This window comes from Camellia sinensis, chromosome 1 (assembly GCF_055761805.1).
Source record: "Camellia sinensis isolate YWXY chromosome 1, ASM5576180v1, whole genome shotgun sequence".
Lineage (NCBI taxonomy): Eukaryota > Viridiplantae > Streptophyta > Magnoliopsida > Ericales > Theaceae > Camellia > Camellia sinensis.
The window spans coordinates 13,306,994-13,321,379 of NC_138961.1; the positions used below are offsets into that span (position 1 = coordinate 13,306,994).

The 14,386-nt window shown below is 34.2% G+C and overlaps 1 protein-coding gene across 1 annotated transcript; it reads left to right on the forward strand.

The window, feature by feature from the left end:
* Nucleotides 1-866: 866 nt before the first annotated feature.
* On the forward strand, nt 867-9,305 carry LOC114310072 (exocyst complex component EXO70A1). Its single transcript, XM_028255979.2, has 12 exons — nt 867-1,287; nt 1,920-2,015; nt 3,302-3,507; nt 4,655-4,915; nt 5,900-6,038; nt 6,108-6,320; nt 7,193-7,398; nt 7,741-7,941; nt 8,051-8,150; nt 8,344-8,456; nt 8,557-8,703; nt 8,798-9,305. The coding sequence occupies exons 1-12, from the start codon at nt 1,117-1,119 to the stop codon at nt 8,913-8,915; spliced, it is 1,971 nt and encodes a 656-aa protein (XP_028111780.2). The 5' UTR covers nt 867-1,116; the 3' UTR covers nt 8,916-9,305.
* Nucleotides 9,306-14,386: the final 5,081 nt, after the last annotated feature.

The following is a 14,386-nucleotide window of genomic DNA, read 5'->3' on the forward strand; positions in this document are numbered from 1 at the left end:
TTTGACCGGTTTGAACTTGCCTATTTGAAAGGAAACTGGTCGACCAGTGGGTCAACCGGGCTGACATCCGGTTGGTTGACCGGTTGGCCCACTCCAATGGTCAAGCACAGTGAAATACTGATATATAGAGCTTGTCCTCAGTTTGATAAAGTGTTTGTTCCATTTTCATTTTGATATCAAATTGGTGAAATCATTGGAGCTTGAAAAAGTCACTTTTTCATCAAATTTCAAATCTGACGCATGGTTTGGTGCGCGGTTGGAGATGGTCTTAGAGCATCTCCAACGGTGAACCAAAATTTTCACCAAATTTGAGTAAAAAAAAGTCAATTTTCTCAATCTGATATGACTTGCTCCAATCGTGCATCAAAAGGGAAGGGTCGACCGGCGGGTTGACCAGCCGGTCGACCAGTAAGGTTGAATTTATTTATTTTTACCTGTTTGAATCTTTTTGACTGGTTTGAACTTACTTATTTGAAAGGGAACCGGCCGACCGGTGGGTTAACCGGCCGATTGGTGGATCAACCGACCGGACATCCGGTTGGTTGACCGATTGGGCCACTCCAATGGTCAAGCACAGTGAAATACTGATATACAGAGCTTGTCCTCAGTTTGATGAAATGTTTGTTCCATTCTTATTTTGATATCAAATTGATGAAACCATTGGAGCTTGAAAAAGTCACTTTTTCATCAAATTTCAAATTTGATGTATGGTTTGATGCACTGTTGGAGACGATCTTAGAGCACAAAAAGTAAACTTTTTCACCAAATTTAAATTCGATAATGAATTTGGTGAATGGTTGGAGATAGTCTAACTCTTTTTTTTTTTTATATATTTTTTTATAAAAATTTTTAAAGTTATTAAATTTACTTATTTAACGACTTAAAGACATACTACATTACCCGGTCAAAATAAAATCTCAAGAATCGTCAACAAACGCGACCACATCTTTCTTTAAAATTTTTAATTGAAAAAAAAAAAGCGACATCATCATCATCCCATTTTCTCTCTCTTCTCGTCTTCTTTATTTCTCTCTCTAGTCTGTCTCTCTCTCTCTCTCTCTCTCTAATTCCTTCGAATTGAAGTTCCAGCAGAGAGAAAATTCAGGAGATACAACAATGGGGATTCCGACAGCAACTCCGGTGGTTTCGGATGTGCTGAGTGAAAGAGCAGCAACGATGAGAGACTCTCTTCAGAAGAGTCAGTCCATCACAGACACAGTTGCTTCCATTCTCGGCTCCTTTGACCACCGTCTCTCCGCCCTCGAAACCGCCATGCGTCCAACCCAGGTCCTCTTTCCTTCTCCCCCTTTTCTGGGTTTTGATTTTTTCACCTTTCCCCTTCTGTTTGGTTCCCCAGAAAAACTACTGCAACTTTCTCGAGAAAATACCTGTTCAGTATTTGGATCTGGTTTAATGTTTTTATGATTCGTTAGTAGGTAAACGTATATGGGTTAGTTTCCAGTAAAACACATCTGGGTTTGATTTGATCATTTTTCTTGGGTTCTTTTCGTGTACGGAATTTCTGTTCCTAAAGATGAAAAAGTCGGCTCTTCGATGTTGTCTTTGTCCTTAATGCTGATGAAATTTTAGACTTTTATTTTCTTAGTTGCCATACAGGGGTTTTTGACCTACTTTCTTGGCATCTGAATGCTTGATCTTGTGCCCGTTCTAGTTCAAATAGGCTTAGTCGTGTGGGATTTTCTATGTTGTCCCAACCCTATATTGGGAGGAAATTTAAGACTTTGAATTTTGATTTATTTTCTTTTCCCACGTTTTCTTGGGTTCCAAACACGTTTTGTTTTTTTTTCCCCCCTGACCTGCTTTCTTGATATCGAATGCTTGATCTTGTGGCTGTTTTGGGTTTTACTTTCTCAATTTCATTGACCATTTATGACTGTTCTTAAATTTGTGTTTTCTAGATTAGAACACATGCGATTCGGAGAGCTCACGAGAACATTGATAAGACCTTGAAGGCTGCAGAGGTTATATTGTCTCAATTTGACCTTTCTCGCCAGGTTTGTTTTGTAGATTACCTAATTATTCATGCTTGTTTCTGTGATTTATTTAGTGCTAGGGTTATTTGCTACATTGTTCAACATTTATTCAAAATTCATTTTGATTGTCTGACAGGTATAGAACTGTCAATATATGCGAATTAGCTTGAATTTTTCATATTGACCGGCTGAGATTAGGTGGATTTTGATTTTGATTTTGATTTTGATTTTCATTTCTAATTTTTTAATTTAAGTTTGCTGTTACTTTATTCACTTTGGTATGAAATTGTTATTTTATTCACTTTCTATAGCCTCTAGAGAAGCTTAGTCAATTAGATTATATTGTAGCTAGTGATTTATTCTAAATGTGTATGGAAAAATGGAAGTATTAAGGATATAGGAAGATTATTAGAGAGCATAATTTCTGGAAGATTGTTAGAGAGCGTAATTTCTGTAGAATTTATCTAAAGCTAATGAAAGGAAAGTAGTCGTAGGATCTTTGACAATTTATAGTTCAAAGGAAGATTGGTTGCAGTCTTCCTCTAATTATAGAGCTTTTCTAACAAATTTTGATCAGCTCCCAAGCAAGAATATTTGTGCTATCCTATTCTGAAAAGATACCATTTTATTAACTTATTTGGTACATTTGGGGAGCGGCTACAATTTTGTCAAATTCTATGAATTTCGCAGCTACTATTTTGTCAGCTTCTAAGCATTTGCATTATAAATGAAATTGTGTTGAATCACTTGACCCTTATATCTTAGCTACTTGATAGGGACCTAGCCAACACTCGAGTGTTTAGTGATGTGTCATGTTCACTGCACTTCTTATTTGCTTCATACTAAAGTTGGAGTTGAAAGTCTCCGCTAGAAAAAACTGGTGTAAAATATATTTCAAATAAGAAGGAAAATTTGACTCTGACACAGGAAATAGAATGTTATGGGTACTTAGTAAATGCCTTTGTTGTTTTTCCAGGTGATTGAGTCTTTCCTCAATTGCGTTGATTTTACAGTTGTGAATAAGAGTTGGGCAGGGTTTAAAGCTTTATTACCAAACTAAACTTGTTTTTAACTTGACTAGAAAACCATTCTGGAAATAATCCATAATTAAGGTCCCACCCAAAGAGAAACCTGTCTACCTGGGTCATGCAAAACTATTATCATTTTAGGTCAGGCTGACAAGAGGGCCTTTACTAATGCAAAATGATTTGGATGACCTAAAACTGGCTTGTGAGAAAAATACTGGGTCCTGTAATACATGCTTCTAGTTTTACAGTTGTTGATACTTGTATTATTCCAACATGTAGGCAGAGAGTAAAATACTCAAAGGTCCTCATGAAGACCTGGAAAGTTATCTTGAAGCAATCGAGCAGTTAAGAAGGAACATTCGTTTTTTCAGCAACAACAAGAGCTTCAAGAGTAGTGATGGGGTGGTCAACCATTCAAATAATTTACTTGCTAAGGCTATCTCAAAGTTGGAAGAGGAGTTCAAGCAACTCTTATCATCCTACAGGTATTATTCTTGCCTTGTCAATAATGTGTTTTTTTTGAATTTTTTTTAAAACTTTTTCTTAATGATTTTGCTATGTTGTGTGTCTAGTACAGTGAGGTTTTACCTTATTTGTTGTTTCATTTGCTGCTCAACTCCAGCATAGCATTGTTCTAACTATTTGGGTTTGACTTAAATCCTGTTTTTCATTCTTCTCTGGCTCGGGTAATTACCTTGGTCATGCTACATGCTTTTATGTATTCCCTTACTATTTCAATCCATGCAAACCGTGGTCTTGTTTTTCCCTCAACATTTCAGCCAACAAGGATTAGTTCACTCTTCCATAGAATGCGCTTTATTTGACACAGATGCATGCAAAATAGGGGTGTAAGAGAACCTGAATGGTCCATAGTGTCCCGACCAAAAAAATGATTTCCCTCAGTTTTTGTAAGATAATCGGTTTCTTCGGTTTCCATAATTCAACGAAATTAATTCTTGGTTCGGCGTCGGTATACAAAATTTTTACACCATGTTGACCAAAACCAACTGATATGAATTTTGTAATACATGTGGCAACAATACAAGAGACATGTATTCCATCTTTGTTACATATAATACATAGAGATGATGCTGGAATTCAAGGAATGAGTGAATAGATAAAATAATGAATATAAAGTACATTTCAATGGATGTTTGGTATTAGATTTTTAGTGGCTTTTTTTTTGACTGTTTTCGTCTTTAGTGAATTAAATTTTGTTTTTAAAAACTTTTTTATACTTTTAGATTTTACTTGATTAGACGAAGCGGAAAAGAAAAAATAATAATAATAATTTTTTTAAAAAAAGTTTACTAAAGCCAAAACAAGTTGCTTTTTGGCTTTTTTGTTGTTTTATTTTTGTCTTTACTGAACTTTTTATGTTTTAGTTAATTAATTTATTTTTTTAGATTCTTCTATACTAGATGGACTGGAAAATCAAAATAAAATTAACACAAATTTAAGAAAAAAAATCACTAAAGACAAAAATATTCGAAAAAAAAAATATTACTTTTTTAACTGGTTGGCAAATCAAGCCTAAGTCATGCTTAAAAGTTAAAACATATAAGCATCATGTCAATCTCATGCACTAGCTAATTTTCTACATTTATTTTATTTTCTTTCCTGTGCTTTCAGCAAACCTGTGGAGCCTGAACGTCTTTTTGAGTGCCTTCCCAGTTCGCTACGGCCATCATCAGAATCGCCAGGAAACCAGGGTGATTCTGGTGCCAAGAATCATTCATCTAATAGTCACTCTGAACACCATAACCATAACCTGGAAAATGCTGTTTACACGCCACCTACTCTCATACCACCACGGATTCTACCATTGCTTCATAATTTAGCCCAACAAATGGTTCAAGCTGGCCACCAACTGCACTTGCTGAGAATATACAGGTAAAGACCTCCATTTGTATCTAATGTGGTGTGATCCTAGAAATCAGTGTTCAATGGGATAGATTAATTGTTTTGTATGTAAAATTTTATTAGCTTGTTTTAATTGGAATCAGCTGGTGGCTAAAATAAGACACTTCTCATACCAAGAACTTCTTGGTATGAGAAGTGGCAAGAATTAATCACAAGTCAAATAAATACTTTGTTGCCCATTGATGATTAGTCTGTTGGACGCTTACTAATCTGACACTCTTGGTCCCATGTGTCCATCGCTACTTACTTACTGGTTAGGACATTTGCACAAGAATTTTATCTTTCTTCACTCTAATTTTGTCCTGTAGAAAATATGCGGCACTATTCCTTTTTCTGGAAGTTATTACTATTTTTTTATTATTAAATAATGTTTTATGCTTTTCAATAAATTGTGTTATAGTGGCAGGTACAGTATGGTGGCCTATATACAATAGCAAATGATATGTATGTTTGTAGTATTCAAAGGGGGGTATGAGTGGGCGGAGGAGCAGCCGGACCCCACCTCAATTTTAGTTTTGCGTTTCGTGCACAGTATAAGGAGAAGGGGATTAAATGTGGAAAATAGGTGGGCCCGACATCACATGTTTTTAGTCCGGTGTTCTGTGCACTGGACTATTTCCCTCTAGATAACTTTAATACTATGAGGAATTAAAGGGGAAAAAATAGGGGTTTAAGTAATACCATAGGAATTGTGATATTTGGGGGATTAGGCCTCTCTGGATTATTTTGTTCCTTCATCCAACGGTAAACAATAAATTTTTTTTTCCCATCCTAACTAAACATAATGCAATATCCCCATTTCTTCTATTCAATTCTTTATCCCATCAAAGCTCATGGTATAACTTATCCCACACAATCGTATCAATAATCCCATTCATTTTCTGATCCCATAAAAGGTATTCCTGCAATCAAACATTCCCTAGAGTTTTGATATTATTTTTATAATTCATTCAGGGATACCCGTTCTTCAGTTTTGGAAGAGAGTCTTCGCAAATTAGGAGTTGAAAAACTTAGCAAAGATGATGTTCAAAAGATGCAGTGGGAGGTTTTGGAGGCTAAGATTGGAAATTGGATTCATTTCATGAGGATTGCTGTAAGTTGTGATTGGAATTCCTACAATATGTATATCTGGTCTTCCAACTTTCTAATAATGCTGGAACAGGTCAAACTACTATTTGCTGGGGAATGGAAAGTCTGCAATCAAATGTTTGAAGGCATGGATTCTCTCAGGGATCAATGTTTTGCTGAAGTTACTTCAAGTAGTGTTGCTGTGCTACTTAGTTTCGGAGAAGCGATTGCAAGAAGCAAGAGATCACCAGAAAAGTTATTTGTGCTTTTAGACATGTATGAAATAATGCGAGAACTTCACTCGGAGGTAGGGTTAATGTTGGTATTACACATTCAAGCAAGTATACATGCACTAATTAATGAACCCTACAAAGCTAGGAAGAGGGAAGAATATTTTTTGTGAATTTGGTTTATTCTCTTATATTATACATCCTAAATAGTGACATACAATTTTAAGCTGATTAATTTATCAGATACTGTACTTAGATAATTATTTGTATTATATTTTTCCCCTTAAAAAATAGGATTAAAACCAGAGTCAATAAAGTGTCCTGATGTAAAATGTATTTGACATTGGTGATCTGCATGTAATAATGTCTACAATTTAATAGTAGTTAGTTTTATCAAATTAATGATTCAGATTTTTTATGAGTGTGTTGAGCTGGTGTTATGATTCTCTGCATGAGTTGCCTATATTTAAACTTGTATTAGGCTTAGGTTCTTTGTAAAGGTCATTTAAGTTGTGTGCCTAACCTAACACTTCTTAAATGTTAATTTATTATTATTTTTATTTTTTTCTTTTTAAATATATTTTTTTTCTAATTGTTAAACATTAATACAGAATGTTGCTTATTAAAAATGTCACAGCTTTAGACAATGGTTCAAGTCCTATGAGGGTGGAGTTAAAAAAATTGCTTGATTTTGTTCTTGATAATGACCTCTATGAGCTCTGATTTAATATATATATGGTGGATAGTTTGCTGATTATTATCGAGCTATTTGCTGATTATTATCGAGCTATCATATATTTTTGTATCAACAAGTACTTCAAAGAAGAAATCTTAATTAGAGAATTGTCCATTCTAGTTAAAACTTTGTGTTAGACGGCAACTGGTGCATATCATACAACTCGTTATGTATAAACAGATTATACTCATATTCAAGCTGGATTCTTTGCAGATTGAAACACTTTTCCAAAGCAAAGCTTGTAGTGAAATTAGGGAATCTGCATTGGGTTTAACGAAGCGGCTTGCCCAGACAGCCCAAGAGACCTTTGGTGATTTTGAAGAAGCAGTTGAAAAGGATGCAACAAAAACTGCCGTGTTGGATGGAACCGTCCATCCTTTGACTAGCTATGTCATTAACTACGTGAAGTTTTTATTTGAGTAAGTCTAATTAACTATGTTTTGGATATTCAATTCCATACTTTTTGGTAATGTCAACTTACAATTTCATCCGTTATTGATTTTGTGATTAAGGTCATAAAAGTTTCTATTAGAGCATGTCATTTGACTAAATTATCATTATTTTGGTTTGTTTAGCTTACAGTTTCATCTTTAAATACTTTTTTGTGTATGAATGACTCTATTTAGGTCATTACAAACGATTTGAATATTTTTCCTTTATTGAATGTTTTGAGTTTATTTGTACACATACCCAGTAACTTTTCCTTCAGTATCTGTGCATTGTCTTTGTTAATTTGTCTTGTGATTTTTAACTATGTTCAGCTATCAATCAACGTTGAAGCAACTTTTTCAAGAATTCGAGAGTGGAGAGGAAACAAATTCTCAGTTGGCTTCCGTGACAATGCGAATAATGCAGGCTCTTCAAACCAATTTGGATGGGAAATCAAAGCAGTATAAGGATCCTGCTCTGACTAACTTGTTTCTTATGAACAATATTCACTATATGGTCAGATCTGTACGCAGGTTTGTTGTTTGTCGTACATTTGTGTTGTTTCAGATGGTTTGTTAAAAAATTCCAAGCTTCTATAGTATGCGCAATGTCGTTAAATGCTTAAATTATTCTGGTTTTTAGGTCTGAAGCAAAGGATTTGTTAGGGGATGACTGGGTCCAAAGACACAGGAGGATTGTGCAGCAACATGCAAATCAATATAAGAGGATTGCTTGGGCAAAGGTCTTGTTGTCAACCCTATGCGTGCCCCAAAATATAATTTATTTTTGATTTTTAGTTTTACTGTTGGTGCTTGAAATTTAATCTTATTTCATCCAGAGATCCATGATTCTCCATATGGTGGTGTATGGTTGATGTTTCAAAAGTAATTATTTGATCATTCTAAACATGATTTCGGGTCCTTTCTTTTCTGCAGATCCTGCAGTGCCTCACCATACAAGGCCTGTCCTCATCCGGGGGTGGTAGTTCAGTTGGTGGTGCTGATGGAGGAAATAGTAGTGGAGTTTCAAGAGCAATAGTGAAGGATAGGTCATTATTATGTTTTGAATCCTTCCTAAATTATTCTTTATGCTTGTTTTCCTTGTATAATTGTTCCAGAAATCTTAGATAACTAAATTTGTGCTATCAGGTTGAAGATGTTTAATATTCAGTTTGAGGAGCTTCATCAAAGGCAGTCTCAATGGACGGTTCCTGACACTGAGTTGCGAGAATCTCTGAGGCTTGCAGTTGCTGAAGTCTTGTTGCCAGCATACAGAAATTTCATCAAACGCTTTGGGTGTGCATTCTTATATTTCACGCCCTTCATGAGATTATGAAACAATTTTGAGATAACTAATATATATTTTTTAATTTTATTTTATCTGTCACAGGCCTCTGGTTGAGAGTGGTAAGAACCCCATGAAGTACATCAGATTCACGGCAGAGGATCTTGACCGAATGCTTGGTGAATTTTTTGAGGGGAAGACCTTAAATGAACCTAGGCGGTAGATTTCTGGCTCTATGATGCCACCAAGGGAGAAAAAAGGAATAACGAAAGAAAAAATCAACTCTATCAAGTTCACGAGGTATATTGGCCTTTTCTTTCATTACTGTGTACGTTATACCCTTGGTGTGGGAAGCTCTCGTTTTTGTGAGTTTTTTTACTACAGTGGTGTTACATGTCTATAACTCTGTCCACTGGTTACTGGGAGAGGAAAATAAAAGAAAAATAGGTGGTGCTATATGCACAGTGACTGTTTTTGCGTACGTAAATAGTCATATATATATATATCTAGTTGTGCTGCTACCTTGTTATTGGTGCAACTGGTGGTGTTGTATTTGTCATTGATCTCCAGATTTCTCTTGTTTAAATAGATGACACTTTCTGAATTCTGATTACATGGTTCTTATTTGAATTGATGAAAGTTGCATTATATGCCCTTATAATCGTATGAACAGTTTATTGATCCTGCAGTGTCATGTTCTTTATTTTTCAGTCCGTTATTCCTTGAAAATGACTGTCATCATTGCCATTGGTCAGAAATTTTGCTTCGCGTGTGTGGGGCTGTACACTTGTGTCTTGTTGATGATATATTTGGTAGATTGGTGTCTGTAGCAAAGTTGTATTCTTAGTTGTGTTTTTTTTTCTTCTCTAATTGAAACTGAAAAATGGTATCATCGTCATCAATAATATTTGGTATTATTTGCTAGTGCTGTTTTGGTGTGCTAGAGTTGAGTCTCAGCAACACACCTTCACATGCGGTGCCAATATTACTTGGGTTTTATTTAATGGAATATGTTTATACACGGTTTTTTTTACTAGTATTGATGGCCTTTTTATGTATTTATTATTATTATTCAGTAAGGTTTTGGGTAGGGGTTTTTACAACTTGAATTCTATATTTGTTCTTTTATATGAGGGTAAATTACAAATACATTCCTGAAGTTTACTTAAAACGTGAATTATCTCGTGGTTTGGAAAATTTCAAATACTCCCTCGCCATAATTTTTTATTTAATAGAATTAATTGAAAAAATGAAATTCTCAATTGCTTTCATATACAATAATAAAATTGCTTAAATTATTAATTGAAATAAATTTATGATATTATTAAAAATTGTTAATTGGCTTGATTTATTAATAAAAATGCTATTTGTTATGAAATTAAAAACTTTAAGAGGCAGGATGTAATTTTCAGGGGTACAAACCCGTGGGGGTGCATTTGTAATTTACCCTATATAATTATAGTCTATAGATAATATATATGAAATGTAAATCTTTTTATTCATGGATTATTGTTTCAAAAAAAATGGTGCTAAAGAGTTTTTGATAATATCCCATTTTATTTACTGTTAGTTAAGTCTGGATTCACGGCCATGACACCTGTGAACATCAGAAAACCAACCCTCTTTGCGTCCAAAAATTTTATTTACAATTTAAGCGCACAGAGCCTTAAGTGATTATCATCTAAGCCTTAACCGTTAAAACACATAACAGATGCAATTGCCGTATCTTATGAATCAATCTTATTTTCCATCTAACTTGTTAAATGGTCCTCAGTTCCATTTATGTGTGGGTCTTATTCTCGGTAGATTTGTTGATGTTTCTCTTTATTATTATATGAATCAAATTAGAAACTGATTTATAAATAGATATATTTTTGTTATACTTGTATTGTGTTCGGTTTTGTGATTCAATTCATACATAATTCATAAACAAAAATGAGCAATTGTCATGCATGTTCCTGTGTGATCAGAAAGTCCTGCAATTATTCTTTCTACTCACTCTCTGTTTCTTTGAACTTTCGTGAAAGACAATTATATATTTTATTTTTGAACACAAAAAGCAATTATATTTGGCACCATGAATTTTTATTTATTTTTATTTATTTTTGGGAAAATGAATTTTTTTTTTGAAGCAATATTTTTAGGGGGAAGAGAAAATCACTACATTTTGTTGTGTGAACCGTCCTGACTAGTGCAATGTTATCACCACCATGCCCAAAAGTTTTAAATCGTAACGTTGTGTTTGGTTAGGGGATTTGAGAAATGATTTGAAAAGGAAAAGAAAAAAAGTATGTAAAATTAGGTGACATGTAGATATATTTTATTCATATTTCACCTATCTTTTCTCTTTTCCTTTTTAAATTCCCTTCCAAATCCCCCAACACATCGTAGAATGATTTTTGAGACAATTGTAGCTTTCTTGAAACTTAAGTGTGTTCACTTTAAATGATTAATTTTGGGAAAAGGCATGTGGTTGGTGACAATATGTTCTTTTACTTCATTGATCATGTGAAGAGAATGAAGGTCCTTCATTGCCTTGAAACTAGGGGCCTATTTACAAGAGAATGAAGGTCCTTTTGTCAGGTTGTAGAATTTCTTGAGTCCCAAATTAGGAATTAGATTTCCTTTATTTACTTGTCTTACAATGCAAGGTTTTACCTCATAAGAACTATGAAACTTCCTTGTAGAATGCATTTTCTACATAGTCTCATCACTATTGTTTGAACCTTTTTATTTTTTGTGTTTATGTGCAAATATTTGTGTCTTTTTGTGTTTATGTGCAAATATTTGTGTCTTTTTGTGTTTATGTGCAAATATTGTCTTGATTGTTATAATTGTTAATGTTTCTAATGTTACTGATTGCATAAATCTTAGTTGCAGGAATCGTGCAACTAGGTGGTGATTCTGAGTAAGAATCGCGATTTCGCGATTCCTAGAAAAAAACGTGTAAGAATCGTGTTTCTGTGGAGAGAGAAACGCAATTCAGTCCAAGATGGGATCGTAAAGGGGAGAGAGAGAGAGAGAGAGAGAGAGAGAGAGAGAAACCCTAGCCTTCGACGTCGACATGAGAGGAGAAAGAATAAGGGTTATTGAGAGAACTTACAGTGGACCAGTGTTGAGATTAGGGCTTTGATTGCCTTCGTCACTCTCTTCTCTCTCTATCGATCACGATCGTCTTTGTCTCTGAGGACTTCGATCATCTTTGTCACTCTCTCGATCGTCTGCGTCTCTCTCTTCGTCTTTGTTCTGTGCTTCTCTCTCTCTCTCTCTCTCTCTCCGTCTCTGTTTCTCTCCCTCTTCATTTCTGTTCGTTGTTCTCTCCCTCTCTCTGTCTCTATTTAATTGATCATATATAATATATATAATAAATATAATTTATCATATATTATATATGTAATAAAATTTATAAATTATAATTTTTATCATATATAATAAAATATTTAATTATTATTTCTTAAAATATCATATATAATAATAATTTTTATAAATTATTATTTCTTAACTTTTTAACATATAATAAATAAAATAAATTATCTAATTATATAAAAGAAATCTAATTAAACCATATATAAAAAAAAAATTATAAAATAAAATGTCTAATTTTTCTTTTTATTTATTTTAACATAATTTATTATTCCTTATTTATTATAATTTTTTATTTATAATATATATCAATTAAAAATAAAAAAATAAATTAACAATAATACATTATTTAAGATATATAATAAATAAATAAAATAATTAATATATATTAAAATAAAAATATTTATAAAAAAACTTCTAATGTGCATTAAAAAAATATATATATATATATATATTACCGCTCCCCGAGACGCTCCCAACCTAAGAAACTTCTATCGGCTCACGATTCCTCGCTCCCACCCCCGCTCCCGCTCCCGCTCCCGCTTCATGCAACTAAGGCATAAACTCGAATGATAGTGAAAAAAACATTTAAAAAAAAAACTATAGGGTTGAATTTGTACACATAAAGTTGGCTAAAATGCATCTTTCTTGACACATTCTTGTTTCTAAACATTGGCCTCGTTTGAGAAGTTGACTATTTAAGTAGGCTAAAATATTTGTGTTTGGGAAGGGGGTAGGATTTTTTTGTAGTTGGATATGATGTTTGTGAGAGAAAAAGTGAAATGATATGGTTTTGATGTGACATTTTGTCTTATTAGCTATTTTAGCCTATGTTGACAACAGTACGTGAATTCTGGACTTTGTTCATAACCACAACTCACAAAGTAACAATAACAGGAGTATATAAACAGACACACACACAGACTCAAAGCCCTCACAACTCCTCACAATATAACAATCTTCTGTATTTGAATCCCACCACCATGTATTCGGACTTCACCACCAACCCTACCGCCCCAACTGCGGCCCCTGCCGCCACCTTACGCGGCCACTACAACCGCTTCTGGCCATCTGCCGCCTGTTGCTGGCAATTCTATGGTTCTTTGTAGCATTAGCCATCATCGTGTAGGTCATCCTCATCACCTTGATTGCTGTCATCTTAGCCTCCTTCTAACCCATCTTCCAAATCAACCCATCCTCTTCCACGGCTCCCTTCAACATCTCCCAACTCAGACATAGTCTTCACTGTGAAAAACCCTAGCAATTCTGTTCTCGTTGAATATGGTCCCTTCCATGCAACCATCTCCTACAGTAACATGATTTTCTCAGCTGGTATGCCACCATTTTCTCAGGAACCAATCAGTGTAACAATAGTCCGTACTCCATTTTCTATGGACGGTCTTGTGGTCCATGTAATGCCGAGGACTTGGATTAGGTATGGTGTACGAGGTGGGTTTTGGAGGGAGAAGTATGATCTTGAATTGTTTTGCTCCGATTTGAGGTTTGTGAATTTGACTTCTGGTGGTGCTAGGGCTTGGATGATGCTTGGTTTGCCGGTGAAATGCAAGCTTGAGTACTGTTCCAAGTACCATAGTAATTGGTGATGAGTCAGTGTGTTTTCGATGAAAGAAGTGAAATTTGGAGTGGCTAAGGATGATTTATGGTATGGTTTGCTAGGGCTTATTTATATGCTCTTCTTGTTTTCCTTTGGTTGTTATAGACAATGCATAGTCAAAGGTTCCATGGATCATATGAAGGATGGAAGTATATCTTATGAAGTTATTGGTATATATATTTTCTTGAATTAAGCACTGTGTTCTATATTTTGCTGTCTCTTGCAATTTCTGTGAAATGTTTCCTCGAGGAAGGGTGTGGGTTTTGGTAAAATGATATAGATATATATATACACATTTGAAGTGATATTTTTTCTACATTTTGCCGTGTGAACTTTCTCGAGACGGGGGCAATGTTATAACCATCATGTCCAAAAGTTTTAAACCCTAAACTGAATTTTGAGACAATTGTAGCTTTTCTTGATGCTCAAGTATGTTCACTATAAATAGTTAATTTTCGCAAGAGTCATGTGGTTAGTTACAATTGATATGTTGTTTTCTTACTTCATTGATCATATGAACTGTCTCAGTGTCAAGAATACATAATATTATAGAAACTCATAATTTGAGAATTATATTTGATATTGAAATAATTTTGAAGTTAATTGCAAAAAAAATATGTTTGCTTTTGGTTCTCTTTTGAAATTGTGATTTCAATCAAAAAATTTCAAAACCTTTTTTAAAACTCAAAATTTATTGAGTTCTGTTCAATAAGTGT